We start from the raw sequence: 27385 nt of genomic DNA on the forward strand, positions 1-27385 counted from the left end.
CCACTCCATTTTGCAATAACATACCTCAAACTAACATCCAATCAAATCGCCATTAAATTTGCTAACCACGCCCATTTAAGGTACAATAACGAACTGTCAGCTCGAGGAATAACAAAGATATTTGATCTGACGACCAAAAATAGAAACTTTCTGAAGTTATTTTGAAGATTTCAAATTTATTCAACAGCAGCGACGCCCTCTCGGACTGGATAAGTTTGCTTCCTTCAGTTCACATGGATACTAAAAATTATATAGAAAATTAAAAATGGCATTTGTAGCTATTCGGTTTCGGGAATTAAGCAGTTTTGAAGATTGCACAATAAACTTATTTTGTCAAATGACAATAACATTAGTTTGCTATACTCTGGGAGCTTGTGACCTTGTGTGATTAGTGTTAGCGACATGTAGGCTGCCGTAAAGCGTTCCTCTTGTAGTCAAATACGATTAAAATATTGTATTCTTGATAGATGTTCGATCGATAGTCACCGCGGATTATCTTTTTGACGTAAACTTGTTAATAGAAGATGTGACTGATGACGCTAAAAAAGGGTCTAGTATATAAGTATATTTTAGCATCGCATAATGTTTGGCATGTTGATCTTAAGGAACTTATATACGTAGTGTATATATCGCATAATATGACTGTCAGCATTTTGGGACTGATGGCGATCAAATGGTACTTTTTACAATCAAACGCATATTTTGATGTCAGTATGTAATATCATTCTTAAGTTTCAATATATCCATCCGTTATAGTTAATATTTTTTTTAAATAAAAATCTAAAGTTAGCTTTCGTCAGTCCAGAGTGATGTTCGATCAAGGGCCGGACTATGAGGAAGATTCACGGGGCGTTGCGCGTCGCGTCGAGCGTGTCCGAACAACGCATTAGTCCGACCAATCAACGCTTTAGACCCGCCCAATGAGTGAGGTTATTCAAACTCAAGTCGAGTAAGAATTAGTAAGCCAAATTATCAAATGATCTCACGAAGAACTTTAATATTAACCAACAACATAGAGTCTCACCGATACCTGCAGCTGTAAAAAAACTACACCCGAGCTACAAGGCCTCCGCAAGCGTAAAAATACTGTTGATGGCAATTATTGTTCCGAAGTACCTACCTGAGATTTCTACATGATAATAAAAAATATGGTTGTTGTATGGTTTTAGTAATTGGTACTTAGCATGTTTCTGTTTAGCCGCATTGTCCGCTGATGACCCCGCCTCACGAACGAAATCTCTGATATGAGAAGCGGCAAACGTACTTACACACGTTGCGTCCCAAGGCAAACATCGTCCCTTTTGCCAGAGAACCAAAATCAAGCCATCGGGACGCTTGCCATCCGTGCGACTTAGTCCAGGTGGTTCCAGAACGCAAGGAATATTTGCACTTACCATAACCCTGTGAATTATATCATTAAGCGCATGATGTCTGGGAAATCTACCAGCACTGATGAATGATTGATTTTGAAAATGATTCCTTCCTCAAAAAATAATTACGGATTGTAATGGTCGAAACGCTTTGCGAACCACCCCCAAACGAAATAAATATTAGACACCCCTTTACAACAGCGGAATTTGGAATGATAATACAATTGTTTTCAAACCTGTATTTTGATAACTTTAAATTCAATTTGATCAATACTATCTTCCAATATTTTTTATACTGTTGCACTTAAATGCCGTTAATTTAGAAGGTAATTAGTTTAACTGCGTTTAAGCGTAACATTGAACCGAATTTAATCTTCAAATTAAAATATATTCATAGTTTAGCAGACTTGAAAGCAGTTAAATGCCGTTAATCACACAAAAGCCTAACATGAATTAGTATCATAAGTATAGTTTTATGTAACTAAAACAACGTTATAGGATATAACGACATTTAAGTTACCATGAAATCCTGAGTTTTTTAGCATTTTAATAAATATATTTTTTAAATGAAATAGTAACGCTAAAAAGCCGTTACTCTTTACGAAGCGGCATTTTAGTCGATGACTCATAAGATTTTGGTATCATAGATAATATACTAAAACGCAAAAAACGTTTTATTGTTATAAAAAAAATGTGTTTCTAAAATAATAGGTTAGTCATTAGATAGTATTTTACTTGATCTATGTTTTGGTACCTTCAAGTTTTAAATAAGTGTTGTCATTTATGAATGACATCGATTTAAATTTTTACCGCGCTTTTCGACGTTTTACTCGAAACAAGCCTTTGGCAAATAACGGCGTTTTAGTTATACCAGGGCAGCATAATGACATATGTTTTAGTTGGATTGAAACTAGCATAGTTTATTTTATAGAGAAAATAAAAATAGTACCAATTATTTAATTGAAAAGTGACTAACATTGTCAAGCTTCGAGAAAATTCCAATTAATTATAACGCAATATGAATATTGATATGTATGGTAGCTTAAATAATATGTAAAAGGAAAAACTTTAAAAATCCTGATGGCTTCCCTAAGGTATTTATTTATGTACACAACATAATGATGTAAATCTTTGATGGGTGACTTCTAAAAATCTAAAAATGTTATCAGCAATGTTAATATTTATGATTGATATGATAAAAATTGGTTATTTTCTCCTCATAGCTCCATTCATTTTAGATGATTAACTTAGGTACCTACACCCGGTTCAGGCCGAATACACAAACTTAGAAACCGCTCGTGGACGACACAAGCTAAAAATTCTGGTTTGATGTCGTCAAGTGTACACAGTCATAAATTAAGCAACTGAAATATTACAACGAAGATGGGGTACGGACTGAACATGTCACCTTAACATCTCATTGCGAATATAGCAGTTTAAAATTTAACAACATGATGTCTTTGTGTAAACGTCGCGATGCAATATAATAAAGTTCATTCTTTTTTCATCTATTAGTCACGTCTGATGGTTTAAATAGATTTTATGTCACTTTTTTTTTTTTTGACATCAAAACAGTCGTAACTTGCTGTAACCACGAAAACTGTCTGTTCTAGAAAAATATTTGTTTTAATTAGAACTAAAATCAGCAGACCATTCGAAGAATCTAGGAAAATAAAATATTTTCATTACTAACACAGGATGAAAAACAAATAGGTTTTCTTTGTTATCGAAAATTATCTCAGTGGTGTGTGGTTCCGCCCTAGAATAGGACCACTCCTTATCCTTCAGCGGATACACGAGGTGACTAAGGGTCATAATGACATATGTTTGAGTTGGATTGAAACTAGCATAGTTTATTTTATAGAGAAAATAAAAATAGTACCTATAATTTCATTGAAAAGTGACTGACATTATCAAGCTTCGAGAAAATTCCAATTAATTATAATTTGATGCAAGACAGATAAGTTCTTCCAATACTTTTGTCTTAATGAACTTATTTCATTGGACAAAATAATTTATCTTCATAATAAGGTTAGGAATCAAGACAAAAGGCACTTGATCAAGGAAAGCCGACCTTGGGTATTGTCGTCGCTGAGCCCCATGAGGGGTCAATTTTATTCAGACAAACAAACGCTCATGTCATGCTAAAACATTTCATTTTCTTATAATTAACGTACATACAAGTATAAAACATAGTTACATATCACTGTCTGTCCCTATGTATGCTTAGATCTTTAAAACTACGCAACGGAGAGTTTAGGTAGCTATATAATGTATTATGGTTTTACCCAAGCAAAGCCGGGACGCGACGCTAGTCAAATTATAAAATAATTTGATATGCACAATGTTTGAATCTATATGTATATCCACATAAGTGAAGAGGTTTAAATTTCTGTTTTATTTGAGCGTTTTCCCGTACGCTTTCTTAAGTTTTTTTAACGTAGCCTGAGCTCCGACGCTAACAGCTAAGGAATTAAGGGACTGAGTAAACGCTCAGATGTGAGATAGATAGATACGACCTCGGTGGCGCAGTGGTAAAGTTCTTGCCACTGAACCGAGGGGTCCCGGGTTCGATCCCCGGTCGGGTCATGATGGAAAATGATCTTTTTCTGATTGGCCCGGGTCTTGGATGTTTATTTATATATGTATCTATTTATAAAATATAGTATCGTTGAGTTAGTATCCCATAACACAAGTCTCGAACTTACTTTGGGGCTAGGTCAATCTGTGTGATTTGTCCTAATATATTTATTTATTTATTTATTTATTTATATAGTTTCATAGTAGATAGATAGTTTTTCTACTGCTACAGTCGGAAATCGACGAGAAATGGAAAATAAACTATTTTATGCAACGTTTCTTGACTTCATACGACATGTGTTCGAAAGTGAACCTATGAAACCTTATATATAAATTCGTATTATTTATTCTATGAGAAAACTTAGCTAATAATAAATTGGTATCATTACGCCCCCGGCAAAGTGGCGTAACTACATTTTTCATCTTTTTCGCGTTCGAACTAATGATTCGTGAACGCTGATCTGATGGATTGCGGGTTATCATTCATTTTTTCTTATTATTTCATCAATGATCTATATTTCTTATACTATAATTTTTAGGGACGAAATGTCTTGTGTGCTACTCCTAACTACATGTATACAAAATTTCATGAAGATTGATAGAGTAGATAAAGCGTGAAGAGGCAACAAAATTACTTTAACATACTAGCGGCAAGTCTCGGCTTCGCTCAGGTAAAACTAAAAGAATTTGTTCACATAAATCTTTCTGTGCGACTTTATTTTATATTATGTAGTAGTGTTTATAATAATGACGAAGAAAATGTTTTACCATGGCCTACTAATCACTAGTTATGTTAAAATGGATTTCTATTTTCTTTATTGATAGTTCATTCATCGATGTACCAAGTTAGTAATGAAAAAATAATAATTCTAAAAACTTTAAAGCCCGTAGTACACGGGTAAATCATCTACTCCATCGCTAACGACTTTGCCCATGTACCCCGGACATAAGTTTTCATTTCGTGTTACAACACAATAAAAAATACTATCTGTTTTTCGTGATTATCGCATACATTATATACTATCAAGTATGACGCATATTTATGCGTAGCCTTGGAACTCCCAAGAGTAGAATTACTAATTGATAACATGACATGACATCAGACCGGCACTTGCAAGTGCCGGCAATCAGTATCAGTTTCACATTACAATGTATCGAAGAGCTCTCTGCCATGGACCTGGGAAATGTGGAGGTGGCATATTTTTCAAAGCTAGTTGTAAAAAATTGTTTTGCAGGAGTTTTATAGATATAACGGCCATTGCTTTTCATCAAATGCAAAGATTCCCTCTCTTTCTCTCTCTCATCTGACCGTGTGCCTGGTTGTGACGCCTTGAACCCTGGAGTCCCCAAAACCTTTTAAGATTCAGCTGTGCTTTGACGACCACCCGCCTGATTGACGTCAATACTTTTTGGGAAATTGGGCAGCATACCTACTTGGTAGTGTTTAAAAAAATTGTAGGAAATGTGCAAATATTTTTAAGTATTTGGTGATTTTTACCTGCGGCGTCACCTGCGTGAATTTCTCACGGGAAATATACTTCTTCCTGGACTGAAAAGTATCCGAGAAATTTCAACAAGATTGGTTGGGATTAAGCGTGAATAAATAACAAAGAAACAAAATTACTTTCGCATTAATAATATTAGTTGTTTTTTTACCGTTTCTACCGTCCCTCTCCGCACCCTACTCAGTCGCAGGAAGCTCATTCGTCAGCCAGGCGACGTTGCCAAGTGTACGCCTCCTCCAATTTCCGATAACTGTCCGCCAGTGTACCGGTATCTATTTCGATAACGCTGCATTGGCATTTCATTGCTTTCGCATTTTAATAAGCTGAAAGAACTGTCAAATTCTCGCATTTTAATTAGCTGACAGAACTGTCAAAGTCTCGCATTTTAATTAGCTGACAGAACTGTCAAAGACTCGCATTTTAATTAGCTGACAGAACTGTCAAAGTCTCGCATTTTAATTAGCTGACAGAACTGTCAAAGTCTCGCATTTTAATTAGCTGACAGAACTGTCAAACTTTCGTTACAAATTTCGTACATTTGGTGAGAGGGATGGATGTATGTTCATACCAGCTCTCAAACGGATGAAGCGACTTCCTAATTATGTTATTTCTATTGACGATTTTTTAACATTAAATGTACGAGAACCAATATAGCGGCGGTCCCCCGTTGAATCACAGCAGAAGCTTCAGTTGTTTTTTTTTTTTTATACTGAGCCGATTGCAACGCAAAACGGAATACGCGAATAAGAAAATGAGAATTAAACTAATATAGTCTTGGTAGATCTTAGGGGATACCAAACTATATGAGAGACTATATATTTTATTGGACAATAAATAAATAAACAACAATTCAATATTAAACGCCAGCTAAATTCATTTTATTTAAACTTCTCCCTCCGCTTCGCCTTTCATTGTTTTTAACTTCCAGCGAAGTGTTCAATAAGTTTTGTATATAAGACGCAATCTGTTTGCCATTAACGTGTGTAATGTTTGTTTCAGGCGAGGAACAAGCCAGCAGATGGCGGGGGCCACGTCAACCAGAAGAATGCGGCTGGACAGAAAGCTACCACACCCTGTCAGAAAGGTAGGTTTTTTGGTACCTACCTACCGACTGATAGGCAGGTACCTACCGACTGATAGGCAGGTACCTACCGACTGATAGGCAGGTACCTACCGACTGATAGGCAGGTACCTACCGACTGATAGGCAGGTACCTACCGACTGATAGGCAGGTACCTACCGACTGATAGGCAGGTACCTACCGACTAATAGGCACAGCAAACGAGGCAGGACTACGAGATAGGACGGATGATCTTAAATTTTTCTACAAGAGGTGGATGGAAAAGACCAGAGATAATGTGGGTGGAGCATGACCGGTGCTCGAGCGAAACAAAAAGGAGTTGCGAGTCACGGAGATGACAATACTCCGTTGGATATCACGCGGCTCGATCGCGTGAGGAAATCATGCGACCACTGCTGTAATTGTAATGAATCTATTGTACATGTCTATATTTCTGCAATATAAGTATATGTGCAATATAAGTATATATTTATGTATAGTGTGAATATAAGTTTATACTATAGTATTAACATTTATGTAGGTTTATTATATTTATTTTAAGTATATTTATATATTAAGTCTATTTTTACAATTGTCAGTTTAATCCGACCCGCATTTCTGTATTTCCTCGTCTAGTAATTTCCCAAAAGGTTGCCTGGAAGAAATTGCTTAACAGCGATAAGGCCGCCTATTGCACAATGTATTTATACCATAATGTCATGCTGTGTGTAATTATACATTTTGTACCTATACTATGTAATTAATTTGTGCAATAAAGATTTTTTTGTATTGTATTGTATTGCAGGAGGTCCAAAAACACCGGTAAAACCTTCAGCCCAGAAGGGGGCAGCGAAGACAGCGCCCCCTAAACAAGCGGCGGCGGCGGCCGCAGTCAAGACGCCCCAGGGCAAGAAGAAGAAGGGGCACAAACATCAGCAGTATGAGCTAATAGTCACTATCAACTTGGTGAGATGGAAATCTGTTTTGTTATTATTATTAGTTCGCCAACTGGCTGAACAATACACAAGATTAAACCTTATACCAACAAATTTATCAACTAAGTTTCCAGCTTTATTGGCTTTCATTCTTTTCGCTAATACTGACCAGTGTTGTTGACCTACCGCCAATTGGCAAGTAGTGTTAATGAACCATTAGTGAAAACATGCGTGAAAAAAAAAACGAAAAAAAAAAATTGTATTTTCCTTCAACGAACGCAATGGTCTGTTAAAATACTCGTACGATGTATTATTCAGATTGGTAGTATGATATTACGGCAATATTAGATGAAACGAATTAGGATTCGAACTTGAAACTTTCGTTCTCCGGTGTCTTAACCACTGGACCACCGTCCTTGATCTTCTAGATGATCATCGTGCGCGAATTCATTTAATAAAAAATAGTACTCATTTGAATAAAATAACCGTCCACTGCGCATTTATACTATTATATTATAAACTTGGAATAAATTCAATATATTTACTGCAATCAGTGCCGATATAAACATCTTTATTGGAATCGAAAACGCTTACTAAAGTCGGATAAAACAGCAAATTGTGTCGTAAAACAAAACTCCGCTTCCAAAGAAACCATCTGTCTCTTTCGATCTCATTAGTTTCAATATATTTGTCTCTGTCTCTTCAATTTGGGGATCTTTAAACGCCTAATCTTGGAGAATGGATTATCAAAAGCTGACGAATTGTTTTTGTTACAATGAATATAAGACAAGTGGGAGAGGGAAACAACTATTATTTATTAGATAATATTATTTTGAAAGACAGAGAAAGTATACGTATTAATTAAGTCGTACCAAATAGACATATAGTGAAAGATAAGACTACAATATCTATTCAACTTAGAACTTCACTTCTAAAGGTTGTTGCCACTGACGACTGACATAATAATATAGGATGGCAACATTAGGAAGAAAGAGAGATAAGATTCAATAGAGATATAGATAGAGCTAGAAGTAGAGATGGCGTGAGGTTCAAAAATAGGAAAGACGTCGAAACGACTTGGACACGAAATAATGTATAAAGTTACGAAATATTATTTTTCGATCACAGTTTCTACAATAATAATATATACAGTGGTCGGGGTTTTATCGTAAATAGGCACTAGGCAGTAGATAGTAAAGTTAAGTTTATTATAAAACTTAAGGTAAGACCTAGAACAATTAAATATAAATTAAAAATTTAAAATAGAGATTAGGTGATACGTTATATATATTCGCAATAAATGGAGCACTTACCCTTATTGGGTCTGTTCCTATTATTTTATTTAATGTTTATAAATTTATCACGGCCACCCTCTTGCGTCGCTAGCTTGTTCGCTAAAGTGTTCGAGCGGATTTAGAATTTTAAAATTTATGACAGTAGATCATAAAATTTATGAAAGAGATTCCAAACAAAGCGTAGCTGCGTTACACAGTATCAAATCAATAAATTAAAAGGCTTTGATAAATTTAATATTTTAATGGAACTACTTTTGAAATATAAATAGGTTATATGTTTCAAAAAATATCTTATTAAGAATATAAGAACATACAAAATATTGAAGTATTGGCACAAATACCAACGTTTATGGTTTTACCCAAGCGAAGCCGGAACGAACCTCTAGTATAAAAGTCATTGTTTTAACTAATTAGCTTATTACAAAACCTTAATGAAGTGGAGCATGCGCGAGTCTCAATTATTATTAGCCTCAAATTAATTAAAAACTGTTGCGGCAAAATTAATTATAAAGCGTGTAGTGCCAAAGTTAGATTGTGCGTGGAAAAATTTAACTATCTAATTTTCTCTCTTTGTTTTCCTGGTTTCTTCCGCAGCCAGTAAGCGTTTGAGCCCTGTTCGCTTTCTTATTTTTCTTCTCTACTTATTTCATACGGCCTTGCGCATCGTTAGTTGACCGACCATTATACGAATATGATATCATATTTTATTAGTATTTTATTTATTAGTATTATTTAATTAGTTTTTATTTATTAGTAGATAGTATTTTTTGGACTGCGCTTCTTTCAGAACCAGACCTTTCATATTTCATCTTTTAATATTATAAAAAGAAATCCCCTTATCACGTCTGTCCTTATGTCTGTGAGTCTTTACGAACGTGATGAATTCAAAAACTAGTGGAAAGATTTTTGTACGCTGGGTATTCACCATTATTACATTCTGCACTACATTCTCCACTATATTCATGGATAGTGTGATTTGGAGGTTAAGGGGCTGGCTAGTTTTTAAAACACGCTTTTTTATATTATAAGTATGAACGAAATTTACTGAAATAAGTTATACTTTATTTGTGAACTACCATCTAGAAATGGGAGGTAAAATTACATCTATCGTTAGTAAAGAAAAACAGAGAAAGTTAATTCCCTTAAGTGGTTTGTGGCATTTGATATTACTTATAGACTAAATCTACATAATTACCATTTTTACCCCCAACGCAAAAAGAGGGGTGTTATAAGTTTAACGTGTCTATTTGCGTATCTGTCTCTGCCATCATACCTCCCAAACGGATGAAACGATTTTCTTTTAGTTTTTTTCGTGTCATAAATAATTTTATCTCGAGTGGTCATGTGGTAGCCATGTTTCATGAAAATCGGTTCAGGCGTTCAAAAGTTGCAGCGAACGAAATGAATATTGAAAGTCTGGGTTTTTTTTTTATTTGTCTAACAAATAAACTTGTTAGGGATCCATACTACGTTTTGCGACTAAACAAAAAAAAACTAAACTATTCCTTTCTCTCTTCCATTTTTCCAGTATCTTCTCCAGCCATAAAGTCGGGATTCGTCGGGATTCGCATACCTACCTTTTCTCCTAAACTTCTCCGGTCATTGACATCCTCTGTTTTCAGAGCCGGGTCCGCGCGCTGGGCCCTTCTAAATCTTTGTTCAGAACATTTGGTATGCTTGTCATAGGTACTTGACGACGACGATTAACGTATCAAAAGAGTATATGAATGTAACAAAGATATTTTTAACTACACCCGACAATTATTAATCTTCAAACAAACAGAATCCTCGTAACCCTCTAAGAATAGTTTTCAGAACAATCGGGACGAATAGGAAAATTCTTGCTCCGTACATACATATAAAGCGTAAGACATACTCGCGACATTTATTCAGAAATTACACATTTACAAGTACAATAAATTCGCAATAAATGTAGACTGCAACTGGCATTTGAAATGTATGTACGTAATTTTAAAAACTCAGTATTTATCATGTCAGTTGGTCTCATCATTATATATTTTTATGTTATTATTTATTTTCTAAGATATAAGATAATCCAAAATGTATATAATATATAGGGTTACAAAATTTCGCATTTATTAATAATAATAACAAATATTTATTTCAAACACCATCAGTCCATAATTACATAAAAATCATAAAATTAAAATATTACTAAATTAAATAAAATTACAATATACTTTAAAATAAAATCGTTTGAAAGTAAATGTATGTAAGTAATGTATGTATGAAAGTAAGTAAATGTAATATTATTATACTGCGCCCCGGGGCTGCGCTCCCGTGGGAATTTCGGGATAAAAAGTACTCTATGTGTTATTCCAGGTTATATTCTACACGTAAACAGAATTTCATAACAATCGGTCCAGTAGATTTTGCGTCACATTCATCCTCGCAAACTTTTGCATTTGTAATTTTATCATGTCATTTGGACTCATCATTATATATTTTTATGTTATTATATTTATTTTCTATGATATAATGTAAGTAGTAATTTCTAATATACGAAACCTAACCTAACACGGTAGTCGTGGACGTCCGAGGCGCGAGTCTAACTAGCGCTTTACAGCATTTTAACGACGCTATTAAAATACTTCGCGCTGTTAATGTATGTGCGAATGCTTCAAACATAAACATTGACTGTTGTTGTTTAGGTGTATATAGTACACGGCGATTTTTTAAAATAAACCTTTTTTTTTTAAATAAAAACCTTGACTTAAAAATAATCTTAGAAATTAGGTTTCTTACAAAATACAAGCCTATATTGTCGTCAAAGAGATCATGTTGCATTCAACACGTGACAAATAAATAATTTCCGTGCAGTAAACCGCGTTGTTGAGTTCCCTCGTCGGGAACCGATAATGGATGCCTAATCGCATGATATAGATGTAAGTCAAACCCAACTTTATTTCCCTCATGATATGATTTAAATTTATGCAAGCTCCATTATTATGCAGAATTAATATTCAGAAAATAAACTAGTATCAAAGTTGTTGATGAGACCATAACTTTCCCGCCAAAACTGAAGCGTTCCAAATCCAAATGATGCAGGCGTGCCAAGTTGACGGAAAATAAGGGGCGCTCTACAATAGCCTCAAATTAAACAATCGAAGTTTCTAGCAAGTTAGCTTACTTTATGGTCAGTGAAATTTTGGCTCTATTTATATATTTTTGTATATTATTTAATTAATATTATTTTATATTAATAAAATATCATGTTGTTTTAAATTTAACGTTTATTTATATTATTTCAAATAAATAGTAGGTATTTTACTATATAAAAATTAAATCTTGCATCTATAACGAATAAATAAAATAAAATATTATTTATACTTTCGTGAATATGTAGGTAAATAACGATGATTACAACATTATTGCACCATTGTAGAACATTCCGTTTTATTCAAAAATTTATATTTAGAGTTCTACATTTAAATTCGAGTTTACAATGGCGCGACACGCTTGTCACTGGTTGTTATGACAAAATTCGATAAATAAATAAACAATCTTTTTTTTTATAACCTCTATGCAAGGTTGTTCATCCTTACATATAAATCAAGACAGTGCGTGACATTTTGTGGTATTTAGTAAATCATTGTGTAATAATAGTGATCGATATTTATTTTGTGATATTTAAAAAAATATAGGTAAAGATAATTTAAAATGGCAAAAACAATTGCATCAGACGATATTTACAAGAAGGAGTATAGAAGGTTGAGAAGACTCACCAGTGAATTTGCAATAAGACAAGTCTCAGTAGGTATAAAGTTATAATCAAGTCGTGCCTTTATTTTATCTAATTTTCAGCCCAAATGAAGGATTTCAGCCTAATTTTCATTACTATACAAGTGGCACAAAAATAGTTTCGTGAAATTTCACGTTTACCTTCACGTGAAATCATAGATCTTGACGTTTAAACGTGAAAATTTTGATTAATGAAACTATTTTAATATCACTAGTGTCGTATGTCACTAGTATCCTTGTAGTTTTGAAAATAAGGCATGAAATTGCTACATATTTCCTATTTCTCGTGCTTGTCACTATATAAAAAGCGTATTTTAAATAACCAGACCTGGCTCAATGTAACTAACACAAAAAAAATCGACTCTGTTAGAATACAACAACAAATTTTTACCTTTCATTCCAGTACGAAAACAATATAATGTACAGTGTACAGACAACAGCACATCAACCTACCCAAATTCATTGCAAACTCGCCGCTATTACCGTACCGTCGAGGCTAATGCAGGGGCAGGGTAACTTGACGTGCTCTTGACTGTACTTGATAATTTTCTCATTGTAATTCTTTATATTATATCTTCCAGTCGGAATATGGCCTCACGGAGGAGCAAGTTGCAGGTAAGTAAGTATATTAACAAGCAAAAAATTAAAAAAAAGAGATCCTTGCGTTGAGCCGTTTAATTTGATATCCATATTGTTAGTATTCGAAAGAAAAAAAAAATTTTTTCAGCAAATCCAATGGCGTTACATGCCGCCATGTTTGTTTGTTTTTTTTTTTTTTAATGTCTGTTGTTTGTCTATCTAAGAATAGGGGCTCGATTCTCACGCAATAGAAGTTCACTTCATCAATTTTCCCCAATTATTTTCGGTTGTTTTATGCAAATTTACAAACGAAAAACTTCAATCGATCGATGCGTTCGCTCGATCTTTTTGACGTTGATTTTTTGTAAATGCAGAAACAGTTGCAGAACCTTTAGAAAAAAAAACTGATGAAGTGAACTTCGATTGCGTGAGAATCGAACCCCAGGGCAGCTATGACGGATGTAATCATATGATACATCAACGATGTAAATCCGTTTGAGAATATAAATATCGTTTATCCTACTAATATTATACTTGACGACCTCGGTGGCGCAGTGGTAAAGTGCTTGCCTATGAACCAAGAGGTCCCGGGTTCGATCCCCGGTCGGGTCATGATGGAAAATGATCTTTTTCTGATTGGTCCGGGTCTTGGATGTTTATCTATATATGTATATGTTATAAAATATAGTATCGTTGAGTTAGTATCCCATAACACAAGTCTCGAACTTACTTTGGGGCTAGCTCAATCTGTGGGATTTGTCCTAATATATTTATTTATTTATTTATATTTAAATGCGAAAGTTTGGATATCAGTAAAGATGTATGTTAATCACCGGACGCTATCTATATTGGACTAATACCGATAAAGTTTGACAAACGGGTAGAATTTAATCTAAAATTTACATTACCACAATACAGATTAACAATTTTAAAGTCAGATACTTAGTAAAACTAATTCTTGTCTCTGTTAAAATTTGAAAAATTGTAATGACCAGAAACGTATTAGCGTACTTTTTATACTGTGGGCGGATCTAAATGACCACGTATCTTCCACCTGCAGAGTTCAAAGAAGCCTTCATGCTGTTCGACAAAGACGAGGACGGGACAATCACGATGGCAGAGCTGGGTGTAGTCATGAGGTCGCTAGGACAGAGGCCTTCAGGTAACCACTTATCATAAACTTTTATTTTCTTCAAAGGGGCTAGATAGCTAGACCTAGCCGCACACTATGGCCATCATCACATTTTTAAACTCCTTTCATTAAAAAATGATCATGACACACATATGACACACATATGGCACACAAAAGCAATATTAGATACTAGATGTTGCCCGGGGCTTCGCTCCCGTGGGAATTTTGAGATAAAATATAGCCTATAGCAATCTTGGATAATGTACCTTTATAATGGTGAAAGAATTTTTTAAATTCGTTCTGTAGTTTCGGTGATTGCCCGCCTCAAACATACACTTACCTCTTTATATTAATATTATAGATTATTATCCCGGCTCCACACAACCAGCGAACAGTTAGTACAAATTGCAGATTTTTAAATGCACTAAATAAAAGCACTATCATAAATTACGCAATGTTCATGCATTTGCGTCGCGAAAGTGCGGACCCTACATTTAAGTTTTCAATTATAATTACAATGTCTATTAAAAATTAACAGTTGAATACCTACACGGATTTCGGTGGCTAAAAAAAGTTAGGACTAAATAAATTTTGACCGATGGATCACAATCATGATATCTAACTACCTAATATTAAAAAAATTAAATGTTGTTCGTTACCAGAGCGAATATGTTGGGCTTATTTCAGATTTTTTACAATACAATACAATACAATACTCTTTATTGCAAAAAAGCGAAAATTTACAAAAAAAAAAAAAAGAAATAGCACCATACAAAATAAAATAAAAAGGCACAAAGGCGGACTTATCGTTAAAGCGATTTTTTTACAGATCTTTTTATACCAAATAAACATTTTTTCGTACCAAATAAACATCTTGTAGTGAAAACCAAGCGGAGTCTAATTAACATGAGTTGGCACATGCCGATAATATAATACCACCGGTCGGGAATATTTGAAATGCTTCCAAAATGTCTTGTTGTTTATAGACAGACGGACGGCTGTATCTCTAGCTTTTGTATATCGCACCTGAACAATCTAGAATTTTCTTGCCACGTTAATGACAATGTACTTATAGTCGTAACATTGTATTACAATAATTGCGAAAAAGAATGAAAGAGATAAAAAATGAATGTTTGTGCGGACAGAAAAGTGTGGGGATTTATTAATTTATTTCGTATGCAATTTAAACATTTGATAAGCAAAAAAAGTCAGCCTAGTAATCGTTTGGCAGCAAAAAATATTTTGGTAGGCTATAAAAAATCAGGCGGCAATTGTTGTCCCGCAAAAATCCGCAGACCAGCAAAATAATTATTTGAGCAGCAAGATATGGCCAGCAAAACAATTATACGGGCAGCAAGATTTGGTTAGCAACATTTGAGCAGCAACAATTGGTCAGCAGAGTCCAGCAGAAGCTCCGTTGGCGTTCTTGAGTGAATATACGGGTCACAACCAGGCTCCTAACAAATATTTTTTTATCCATTTCTTTACTAAAACTGAAAAGAAATCCATGTTGCTTTAAAAGTTGGTAGCATATTTGTATTCCATTTAATTTGTACAGAAATTCCTGCCAAAATTATCTTCAACACAAAGACAAAAATGTTATAAACAAACTAGATAATTGCTTTGTTTATCTTTCATTTGCATAATTATGTGGTCAAAGTTCACAATTGTACAGACGTTAAACTTAAATTGTATGGCCATAGAATAAGCAAATATAAAAACTTGGGTACAATATAATGTGACTTAATTGTGGTTAATTTTTTTTACAAACAAAAAAGTTTTGATTGACATCAAAATCAGCCTGCCTGATTAAAATTAGATTTTAGGTTACTTCATTTTGAATTGTCAGAAATAGAAAAAAAAACTAATACTACAATACAAAATGAATTCACATGTAGGCCCCGACGAGATTCGAACTCGTGATCTCCTGTTTACTAGACAGGCGCTTTAACCAACTAAGCCACGGCGCCGACAAACGCAGCGACGAAATATGCTATCAGTTACTTTTACTCGTATTTATATAGATAGAGTGATCCCGTATATTTATTCCTAAGAAGATTTCATCACAAGAATCTGATAATGTTTGTGCGAAATAAAATAGATAATGAACCAATTTATAGTAAAAATATAGTTTCATACAAAAAATTAACTAAAACGACATGTATATGTTTATTGAATAATCTAACTATAATATTTTTTACATCACACAAATAAAAAAAAATAGAACTAATAAAAACAAATAATTAAAAAAAGAACTATTTACACCTATATATTTACAAAAATGAAAGTCTGCATTTCGTTACCTTGAGGTAGCGTGCCCAGAAGGCGGACAACATTGCCATGTTGAATGGCCATGCCTAATCTATCTTAAATTACATTAGATTTTAAGTATAATAATAATATTGACGCTTAGTACTCATGTAATTATCACATTTAGAGGTAAATTAAGAATCCTAAATGTGCCAACGGTCTAAACAATAAAGATGTTGAAAACCGTGCAAAATGAGAAAGACTGAAAGTGGACTCTGACCTCCGACACCGACTTTTGCCGACCTCCGTGGCCTAATGGTTATCACGCCGGGACTTCTACACTGGAGGTCCCGGGTTCGATCCCCGGTCAGGGAATCTTAATATGGAAATCTTTTTCAGATTGACCTGGATCTTGGATGTTTATCTATATGTGTATATGTTATAGAATATAGCATCGTTGTGTTAGTATCTCATAACACAAGTCTCGAACTTACTTTGGGGCTAGCTCAATCTGTGTGATTTGTCCGTATAATATTTATTTATTTTACTACTTACGGTTGAGAAAGAAACCGGAAAACCGGTCAGGTGAGAAAGAACGAGATAAAGAATCTCACATAGACATTATTAGTCTTTTTTGGGTGGTAGGGTAAGTAATGGCGCCATAACATTCCTAATGTAATATTGAATAATTTATTTGTTAATAAAATCGCTATCGGGCGATATCTACATAATTGAATACGTGAAAATATCGTTCCTTAGTAAGAATTCTCGAAATTACCATAATGCGTTACTCATTGCATTTGTATCTATTTATATTCTACTCATGCAATGAAAGATTTCACTTTTTCTAACAAAAACATATTAACGTCAATTTTGCTTACAAAACATAATCGTGTCCCAATTACGCTACCTTTGATACACGATTAAGATTAAAACTAGCGAAATTTCCGCCTGTGTTGTCTTTTTGCTAACCCACACTTACAACTAACACCCACACTCGACGACCTCGGTGGCGCAGTGGTAAAGTGCTTGCCTCTGAACTGAGAGGTCCCGGGTTCGATCCCCGCTCAGGTCATGATGGAAAATGATCTTTTTCTGATTGGCCCGGGTCTTGGATGCTTATCTATATAATGTATTTGTTATAAAATATAGTATCGTTGAGTTAGTATCCCATAACACAAGTCTCGAACTTACTTTGGGGCTAGCTCAATCTGTGTGATTTGTCCTTATATAGTTATATTATTATTTATTACACTCTTTATGCTATTGATAGGTTGATTGATTGATACAACCGAAAACGATTTCACACGGTTTATTGATAAAATGATAACAAGTGATAGGAGTGCACACAATTATAGATACTGGCGTACTAATGAATGAATTTTAAAACAATAAAATTGACGAGGTTGCGTAAATTGCTGACCGTAGCAATATTGTACGGATTGCACCGTACAACGCCTTGTTTGTTATTATATTATGACTGTCGTCCTCAGGGATGGCTCAAAGATAGCTAGTGTTTACTGCTAAAAATTCATGAAACTACATGTTTCATGAATTTTTAGCACTTTCACTAAACCTTTCATAACATCGCAAAATGAAAAGACTCTTGGCACCCGAAATAAATAATTTATCTTTATTTTCTACACAACCAGTGGGCATGATTTTACCTAAATTATTTACCCAATATTATTTACCCAATTTAATTTAACAATTTAAAATACCTAGGTACTAATATATTTGCGCCTGTGGAAATTAATATATTAAAAATGCATGGCCATGATTTTGCATAAAAGATTTTTTTTCTTTCTAAAGTGCGGCGCAAAACCACATAAAAGACGGTTTTGCGCTAGTCTTTTTGGTATAAAACTAGATATCTATCTATGATAACGACAACATTTATTATGATAATGTTATTGATAGAAGTAAGTATATCTATTAGCTTGACGTCATAAATAGATGGGCAAGTAGTTTCTACCTACTTTAGGTAGAAACCTTTGAAACAGGCTGAATTGGCGTATTAGGATGTCCACAGTGTTACGTTTATTCATAGTGACTACTCGTAACGCAGTGGACATCCTAATATGTAAAGTACCGTCGACAGCACATCGACCTATTCATATTGATTGCAAATTCGTCGCTATTATCGGCATATCTCTTATGCCGATAAACCCATGCAGGGTAATTAGACATGCGGTTGATTGTACACGCACGCCGACGTTCTATTGCACGTGATATATAGAACGTCCGGTAAGTAACGTAGTAGTCGTAGCGCGTTTTCTAATTCCATAGTAAGGCCTCAGGTAATGTCCCAAATTATATTCCATATTTTGTTTATTTATGAGAGGCCCGCGAAATGAAATAACGCCGGAGACATTTCTTGTTATTTATTACTCTATCACAAACTCTTTCACAGACCGCCATTATTTTTTTGATCCCCTGCGTTATTATTGTGGACAATTTATACTCTGCTTTGTATTCAGATAACGTAGTATGAAATATTCCTTGTCTCTGGCAACGTTTTGAGAAAACTAATTAAGTTTAAGCTGTGCCTCATTAGTGAGTCGGATAAAAAAGCGGAATATTAATTTCGTAAAATATAGTGTCTCATGATATTTGTTGACAAAGATATTTAGGAATATTTATCATTAGCCGACTGCTAGACAATGGTTATTTTTTACGCGTATGTTGTTTGTAATGTTATATTTATATTTAAAATGGCTAGACGCATCTCAGGCATTAAAATATCGTTAATACCTTGCAATAAGTGTGGCTTACAGCCAATCCACAGCCCAATTCCACTTGACCACACGTACCTTCATTGAGCATACATATAACTATAGTATCTACTTAATAGTAACCGAAATAACGGTTATATTACAGAGACTGAACTGCGGGACATGGTGAAGGAGGTGGATCAAGATGGAAACGGGACAATCGAGTTCAACGAGTTCCTCCAAATGATGTCCAAGAAGATGCGCGGGGCTGATGGAGAAGACGAGCTTAGGGAAGCATTCAGGTGGGTACAGCCTCTCTCATGTTCCTAGTTTCTTCATGGTTGTTGTGCCAGAAGTAGTTGACAAGGTCAGAGAATTGTAAAAAATATGTATATGTATTTGGGTCATTAATGTTACCCAGTGGCAGATTACTAATTCTTCTTTTTCTTTTCAACTTGACATTTCATTTAACATTTCATTCCCCATTATAAGTATTTTGGGAATTTTTTAAAAACAGTATCATGTGACTAGGTGTATTTATTAACTACATGTATACCAAATTTCATCCAAATTAGTCCAGTGATGTTGCGTTGAATTCGGAACAGACAGACCTACTTTCGCATTTATAATATTAGTATGGATATTATCTAAGGGTCACCAACAAATTATAATCCAAATTTTAAACATTGCAGGGTATTCGATAAGAACAACGACGGTCTGATATCATCTGTGGAGCTTCGCCACGTGATGACCAACTTGGGGGAGAAGCTCAGTGAAGAAGAGGTTGATGACATGATTCGCGAGGCTGACCTTGACGGCGATGGCATGGTCAACTACGCTGGTGGGTATATCATCTTATTCTTAAAGCGGTGGTGTCCAATGGTTAAAAGGTTCGACTTTTACTTGTGCCACATGAATTTGTATTCCAATTTGTCTCATGTATTAGAATAGATTCGGTTGTGGTTTTCAGAGGCTTCACTTCTTTTCTGTGCAAATTTGGCTTGAAAATTTACTATCGACTGCCTGTCTGTAGTCAATATCAATATTACACGACATCCGCAGTGACACGACATACAAGAACAGAGTGGTTCTGTTCTAGGGCAGGACCACATGTTAAAATATAATAGGTAACATAAAACGTTTCTGATTTCAGAGTTTGTGACAATACTGACATCATAAATTTACTTGTTACTTGCACCAGTCCACTTTGATGTTAAGTTTAACCTGTGCGCCGCTGTCGTAAAATAGCGTACTTAGTTTGCATTTTTCTGCACAGGATAAAATTAACGTCACGTTGATTGGTGCCACGAACCCTAAGTCTTCTAACTACCAACTTCCGAAGCGCAGTCAACCATCTTGTTTCACACGATTAATTATTTTTCACTAACATGTAAACACTTCATCTGTTTCCAGAGTTCGTGACAATATTGACGTCGAAAAACTAGTATGCAGAGCAAAAGCCGAGAAGAGATCCTCCCCCACCGACCCCACCACAGTGTCCTTACGAGGATTTGTACAAGTTTGGAGGGAAAGAAACTCTTATATAATTGCTGTCGGCAGGCAAACAGTTAACTGAAGTGTTACCGCAAAATAACGTGTTATTCCGTCGGCGGTAACGTTATAATCGTTATAAATAACGCGCTTGGTGGCAGTGTATACGTACGTGTATTTAGATGTATTTCGTTTGTTATTTTTAATTAAATGAAAGTTTCAAGAAATATTCAGTTTTGCCTGTAGTCTGTTGCAAACCTGTTTAAAAATTAATATACGTCCATGTGTCTAGTTCAAAATATTAATAAAAGTATTTTAAAATTACATTTTATTTTTGAATCATCGGTGGTTGCTTAATAATAACCAATCAAGAACACATTAACAAATCAACGAAAGAAATATCTTATTTTAAAGTGTCTAAGTACTATTTTATATCAACATGCAATATGCATTTTATCCAAATTTTTATATTTTTTATAACACACGGAAAGCAGGGTTGTCTGCGATTTTAATTTTAGTTATTTATTTGCTGTTAACTTGTATGATATTTTGACTAGTTACCTTATAATGTAACTTACCTATTAAAATATATATATAACCTAGGTACCCATAAAGCTATAATACTTAGATACAATGAGAAATAAACTGTATAAAAATTTCTCCAACAATTTACAACAGCAATAGGGAACGTATTAAAAATAAAATACTAATACAAAACATTATTCTAATAATATTTAAAAATAGATTTAATAAAAAATCTATTTAACGATATATTTTACAAATTTTCCTATTGCTCTAGCTACTATAGATATATAGGCACAGGTATAATCATTAAAATTATACAAAGAATATGAAAAAAGTGTCCCCTTTGTGACGCTTATACAAAAACGCGTTACGCAAAGGACTAAAAACACAGCGATGAGGCAAACACCGAAGAATCGGAATTAAAATTCAATTTGAATTGGGACAATTTTTTTTTTGTGTACCACTACAATGTGCCTAAATATCTACTGTACTACAGTTATACAGTTTAGACAGAACGTTGTTTAAAATTGTTAAAATTATCAAAACAAATGTTGTGAAATAAATGGTTATTTATACATATATTAATTTAAAGGTATTAAAACAATATTTTATCAATAGATATATTTTTAGTTTACTGTAGACTGAGATCTGAATTACATTATAAATATATAATGTGAAGAAAAACTTATATGATGTTTATTATATTTTTGAATTGTTTATTTTGTTTAAGAAACAAAATGAAATGTGTATTTACACTTAAGAAATACTTACCTAATAGATAATCAAAAATAGTACCTAAATAAATATAATATAATACCTATTTAAAATTAATAGTTGTAAACAAAATTCGGTTGTGTCGCATTTTTGTAATAAATAAATTAGTAAATATATAATGGATATGTTTCTAGATTTTGTAGACTCTGAAGACAAAAATATATGGAGCCAGTGAGTTGCTCAAAGAATACAGGAAAAATACATTATTTTCTCAATTGAAAAAAATTCGCTGATTGACACGCAGTCGAACCGCATATATTCATCAGTCACATACCACGTGCCAGTGCTAAGATTGGCTATTTGTAAATTTTTGTTGCACTTAATGTGTGTGATTGAGATAGAATCTTTATAGACACTTGCATCCTTATATGACTACTTGTCACGCTGCGTGTGGGATGTCCAGATACATCAGACTTAATTGATCACGATTTCTAAAATACTCCTGTAATATATTTAATTTTCGGTCTTAGTCCTACTGATTCTATATATTTCTAACTTCCAAACTAGAAGGGGTACGTATACACATTAGGACTTAGAATTGGTAATGTCTATCGGTTTTTGTAAGTCTTCCAAAAGCGGAGGTTTACTAACAGCATCCGCTGCGTGACGCGTGGCATCTGTGCATATTCGGCCTGCTTCAATTGCATATTATATAATCTGAAGTTGGAAGGAAATGGACTGCAAATTTTTCACCGTGTGTCATCATGATGTCATGTGACTTAGATTATTCAAAAATAGGGTCACGGACTATAAGGTTCAGGATTCTACTTTAGCGTTTCGCAGCGGATATTCTCAACGCGTCGAGCCAAAGTATTGGAGTTCATTATAGCTATGTGGAAACGAATAAATAATGTAATCTTAGCAAAAAAAATAGGGTAATTTAATTAAAAAGCGACGGAATTTGCCATTTTAACCAACCCGAGACACAAGGGTAATTTTATTTTTTAAAGAAGCAGCGTTTCCCTAATCTAAGGGATTAAAAAAAATAAGGATTTGAAATTTTTATATTTTTTATTTTAATACATTACAAATATTTAATGTTTCGACACAGAGATCGCACTTTTTATAATATTAAGAAAATATACCGTATTTTAGCAATATTTAACACGAATGTCATGTCTCTTTGTGTTACCCTTTTTCATTATATAATACACATACTTATTAACACAAATTTTAATCACTATTTTAAAAGTAAGGTCACTTATAACACTGTTTTGTTTAAATTTAATGTATTTTAAAATTTTGATCCTTATTATACCAATGCCTAGTTGACTAAGATTTAGAGAAAAAATATATGTATACCTAGGTACTAAAGTTATCTTCATAATTTCTGATGTAACCTTCTATACATGAAGCGATCTTTCAGTCGAACCCTTAAATATATAACCTTTTGTTACTGTCTTTTGAGACCGAGCCTAGATTCAGTGTATCTGTAAACTAATTATTTAATAATAATTTTAAACTATTTACTGGTTTTAATCTGAAGCTATGTTAAAAATAAACACGAGATATGGTTTGATCTGAAAAGAAGTGGTATTTAAGGAAATTCATTAAACAACATTTACGTAACTTAACATTAAGTTTCCTTCTTTTCTGCTAAATATCAGATCTTTAATAATGCATCGGGTGTTTGTTATGATGGCTGTATTATGGTAAGTAACATTTTAAAACTTGTACTTAAATTAGTAATTTACAATGATTGCGTTGTTACTGAATAAATTATCAAAAATGGGCTTCCTTTTAATTTAGTACACAAATTCATACACATATAAATGAGATATAAATAAAATTCGACACTAATAAAAAAAAAACAAATTTACATTAATTGACAATAAAGTTAAAACAATTTGTTACTTACGTTATATGCCTACTAAATTTTTGTCAATTTATTTAAAACTAATGAACATTCACATATCACAAGCATTATAATAAATTCAAAAGGAAACCTATTTTCTGTACATGAATACTTTAATTTAAGAAAAAAACGTATATGAACCATACATTTACATTTTAAAATTGAAATGCAAATTAAATATATGATAAGTAAAATAAATTACAACATTATTTGATTATATACAATGGAGTATTTTCAGTAATTCTGTTACACAACTAATATTATGTGACTATTCCTTTTGTTATGTAGGTAAGTACGTACACCTATAAAAAAGGGTATATTTTTTTAAAGGCTAAACTCTGTTTCCAATGGAATAAGTACAATATAAATTATTTTAATTGTATTAAAAAATAAACATGATGATGTTACGTGTTACAAATAATTATAAATCAGATATCACTAATATTTATTAATAATTCTTAACCTGGAAACTATAAGTATTTAATATGAATTTATGTGTATAAGCTATGTTATTTTCGACAGGCGTTCTAGAGGAATAGTTGAGTAAGTGCTCTGTAATACCAAGTCACTTTATTCAAAATGCTAACCTAAAACATTTACTTACTTATTTAACCTATTTAAACCTTTTTATTTTTAATTTGGGTTATATCAAAACTGACATTACGGTGGATCGGTATTTATTATAATTTTTTAGTTTTCAGAAAAAAAATGGAAAATAAATCAGTTTTCGAATGTTGTCAAAAGTACAACCTCTATATGGCATATTTTAAAATGATTACGCTTACAATTTATTTAAGAGTATAGTGTCCGTTTTGTGACGCGTACTCACAGTGCTTATTCAGTCATAGATCTTTTTCTCAAACTCAAATTCAGTCACACGCAGTGACTGAATTTGAGTGTTCTCTTTTATTACGTGACTGCCACTATGCATCACGAAGCGACGTCCTTATTCTGTTTATTATTTATTTATTTAAACTTTTTTGGACATAATACAATTTGTAAATTAATGATAAACGATTTATCTAATAGTCAGCCATACCATAGGTCATACGGAGAATGTCAACAATTAACTAACGCAATTTGGACAGATGATGTTTTGCCGTTTTATTTTATCAAATTTTCTAGGCTTAGGGCCTGTTTAAATATTGTCTGATAAAATAACTGATAGATTAACTAATTTATAAATAAATCTGCTTGATTTTATTGGCCAGTCTGCCCTATATAACACTTGTGAAACACAATTTTTATTACTATCTGTTCGATATTTATAGACTATCAGATACTTTATCAGCAAGCGTACTATATCGTCCAAATTCGAATATTAAAGCAAATTTTACCCTTTCCTCTTTAAACGTCCCTATTATAAACGCAAAATCGAATGCTTTCCTTAACGTATTTGTAATGAAATGTCGATTTTTGACGACAATGATTTTAGTGTTCTGTTGATTAAGACGTTTATTTGCGTGTTGTGCGTAGTGTGGTTGACAACTGTTTATAAGGGTTGCCAATTGAAATTAAACCTAAAATACATGCATTTATTAGATATTTTGTCTCCAAATGATTGTACGTTATTGTACCATACATTTTTAATTATGCCAAAAAACTGAAGGGCTTAATATTAAAGACCCTATTAATACATGTGAGTAATCAAAATTTAATATTATCGTTGGGGTTTGCGTTTATCCCAAAATACTTATCAATGAATTTATGGACGTAGTTTGAAACTCCAATTATTCCAATCCATAATTTATCGTGTTCTCTCGCTCTCGCGTGCAATGACCCTGGCATAGGCAAATAATAAATAAATAAAAAAGAATTGCCAGAATTTATTAATGACAATCGACTACGTGTGAACCGCTGCACTGAACCTACCTTTACTATGAAGTAGTAGTAGTCAGGTGGTACACTCCAAGTATTATAACCAATAGATATTTTTGGATAAATTTTGGATTAAGATTTTTGACTAAGCACATAATAATATTATGAGTAATAGGTACTGATAGCCCCATTTTATTTTTTGGCATAATTAAAAATTTATGGTTTATAGCTATATGTATATTAGTTGCATTGTTGCAGTAATATTGTTTGATAAAAAGTCATTGAATGATAACCCTCCGTTGTTTTAGGAAAAAAACTGATTTTAGCAGAATCTGGACTGGACTGATTCTGCGTTGGGAAAATCGTCGTATGGCAGAAAATATCCTTTATTCTCCACAGTTCCTTTTAACACAGACACATTATGTAAGACAAAATATAGGATGTAGCATAGCGTGTGAGCCGCATGTCTGTGTGTTTGCTCAGTAGTAAAAAAAACAGGAACAATGATGATACCCAAGAAGGGAAAATATCGATGTTCTTCTATTCAAGAAGTTAAAATATAAGTTGTTTTAACTTCTTGAATAGAAGTTTATTGATTTACTAAATTTTTTAAACAAACTATATAAAAAATAATTTATTAGCAGTAAATTTTAAACAACAAGCAGATATTAAACTTTATTAACGTAAATACAGGTCACTCACGCGTGATTATCGACGGAAAAGTTGACTAAGTATAGTTTCAGTCTTGTAGAAGTCCTTTATCAAGACGAGTGCGACTCTAGCCTTCATTTTTAACCCCGGACGCAAAAAGAGGGGAATTATAAATTTGACCGCTAAGTGTGTCTGTCTGTACACGTGGCACCGTAGCTCATCAACGGGTGACCCGATATGGATGCGTTTTTTTTTATTTGATAGCTAATTTTTATGCGGTGGTTCTTAGATATGTTTGATCAAAATCGGTTCAACCGTTAAAAAATTGTAGCGAAATTAATATTGAAAGTCGGGGTTCTTTTTTTGAATTTGTCTAACAAATAAACTTGTCATTGACAATATCTATAATTTTAGCTTTGCGTAATCATATTTTTCAATTTATTTGAAATTGGCAACCCTATATTTATTGAATGTTGGTACTGAATGTATTTGAGCTGGCAGCTGCCAGTGACGTTTTAAATGTAAAAACAATGTTATTATATATTAAATCATGTTATACCTACGTGCAAGTTAGATATTCGATGTAACTAGATGAGTATACAAGCTTGGTATGAAACAAACAAATTTTAATAAAATTGATATGTGAAATTGCTCGCATAATTTCTTCATCTTCGTGATCTTTCCCGCCTTATAATACCCCACATATATCTCCGCGTGAATTCGAGGAGGGTTATAGTGTCATTTATATCATATTTTACTCAAATTGTAAAGGCATCTGACATGACTTTCCCATGAACTAAGTCAGCTGGAAACCTAAAGACAGGGGGGCGTCGTGCAACGCGATGCCCGTGGCAATTAGCAGACTATAGCTATACGCATCAAAAGAATTTACACTTCGAAGTTGTTAGTTTGTTATTGAGTTACTTAATATGAGATAAAAGCTGAGTGGTATTTGTGTTGATAATATAATGTGGCCCAGTTATGTTTTGATTGTTTAATCCGTAATTATATATCTGTAATAGGTAATGAAGGCTGAAAGATAATTAGCAATCAATATTGGCACTTGCCTCGGATCATATTTATTATAAA

The 27385-nt window shown here is 33.4% G+C and overlaps 1 protein-coding gene and 2 non-coding genes across 7 annotated transcripts in view; 2 read left to right on the plus strand and 1 right to left on the minus strand.

Moving 5' to 3' along the window:
* The window catches only part of LOC128674510 (calmodulin-A-like), a 151970-nt gene extending 125026 nt beyond the window's left edge, over positions 1–26944 (plus strand). For 4 of the 5 annotated variants that reach the window (XM_053753033.2, XM_053753030.1, XM_053753032.1 and 1 more), the window contains 7 exons: positions 6455–6539; positions 7321–7481; positions 13089–13122; positions 14147–14248; positions 19349–19484; positions 19875–20023; positions 20596–26944. In XM_053753033.2, the coding sequence (XP_053609008.1) occupies positions 6455–6539; positions 7321–7481; positions 13089–13122; positions 14147–14248; positions 19349–19484; positions 19875–20023; positions 20596–20627 (699 nt within the window). In that variant the 3' untranslated portion in view covers positions 20628–26944. Of the gene's footprint in view, positions 1–6454; positions 6540–7320; positions 7482–12190; positions 12520–13088; positions 13123–14146; positions 14249–19348; positions 19485–19874; positions 20024–20595 lie in introns of those variants that run through there. The other variant, XM_053753034.2, reaches the window with a different exon arrangement.
* Positions 13626–13698, plus strand: TRNAH-AUG (transfer RNA histidin (anticodon AUG)). Its single transcript has one exon. It is a non-coding gene; the product is annotated as a tRNA-His (tRNA).
* On the minus strand, positions 16115–16188 carry TRNAT-AGU (transfer RNA threonine (anticodon AGU)). The gene has a single exon. It is a non-coding gene; the product is annotated as a tRNA-Thr (tRNA).
* Positions 26945–27385: the final 441 nt, after the last annotated feature.

Source organism: Plodia interpunctella, chromosome 13, assembly GCF_027563975.2.
Source record: "Plodia interpunctella isolate USDA-ARS_2022_Savannah chromosome 13, ilPloInte3.2, whole genome shotgun sequence".
Lineage (NCBI taxonomy): Eukaryota > Metazoa > Arthropoda > Insecta > Lepidoptera > Pyralidae > Plodia > Plodia interpunctella.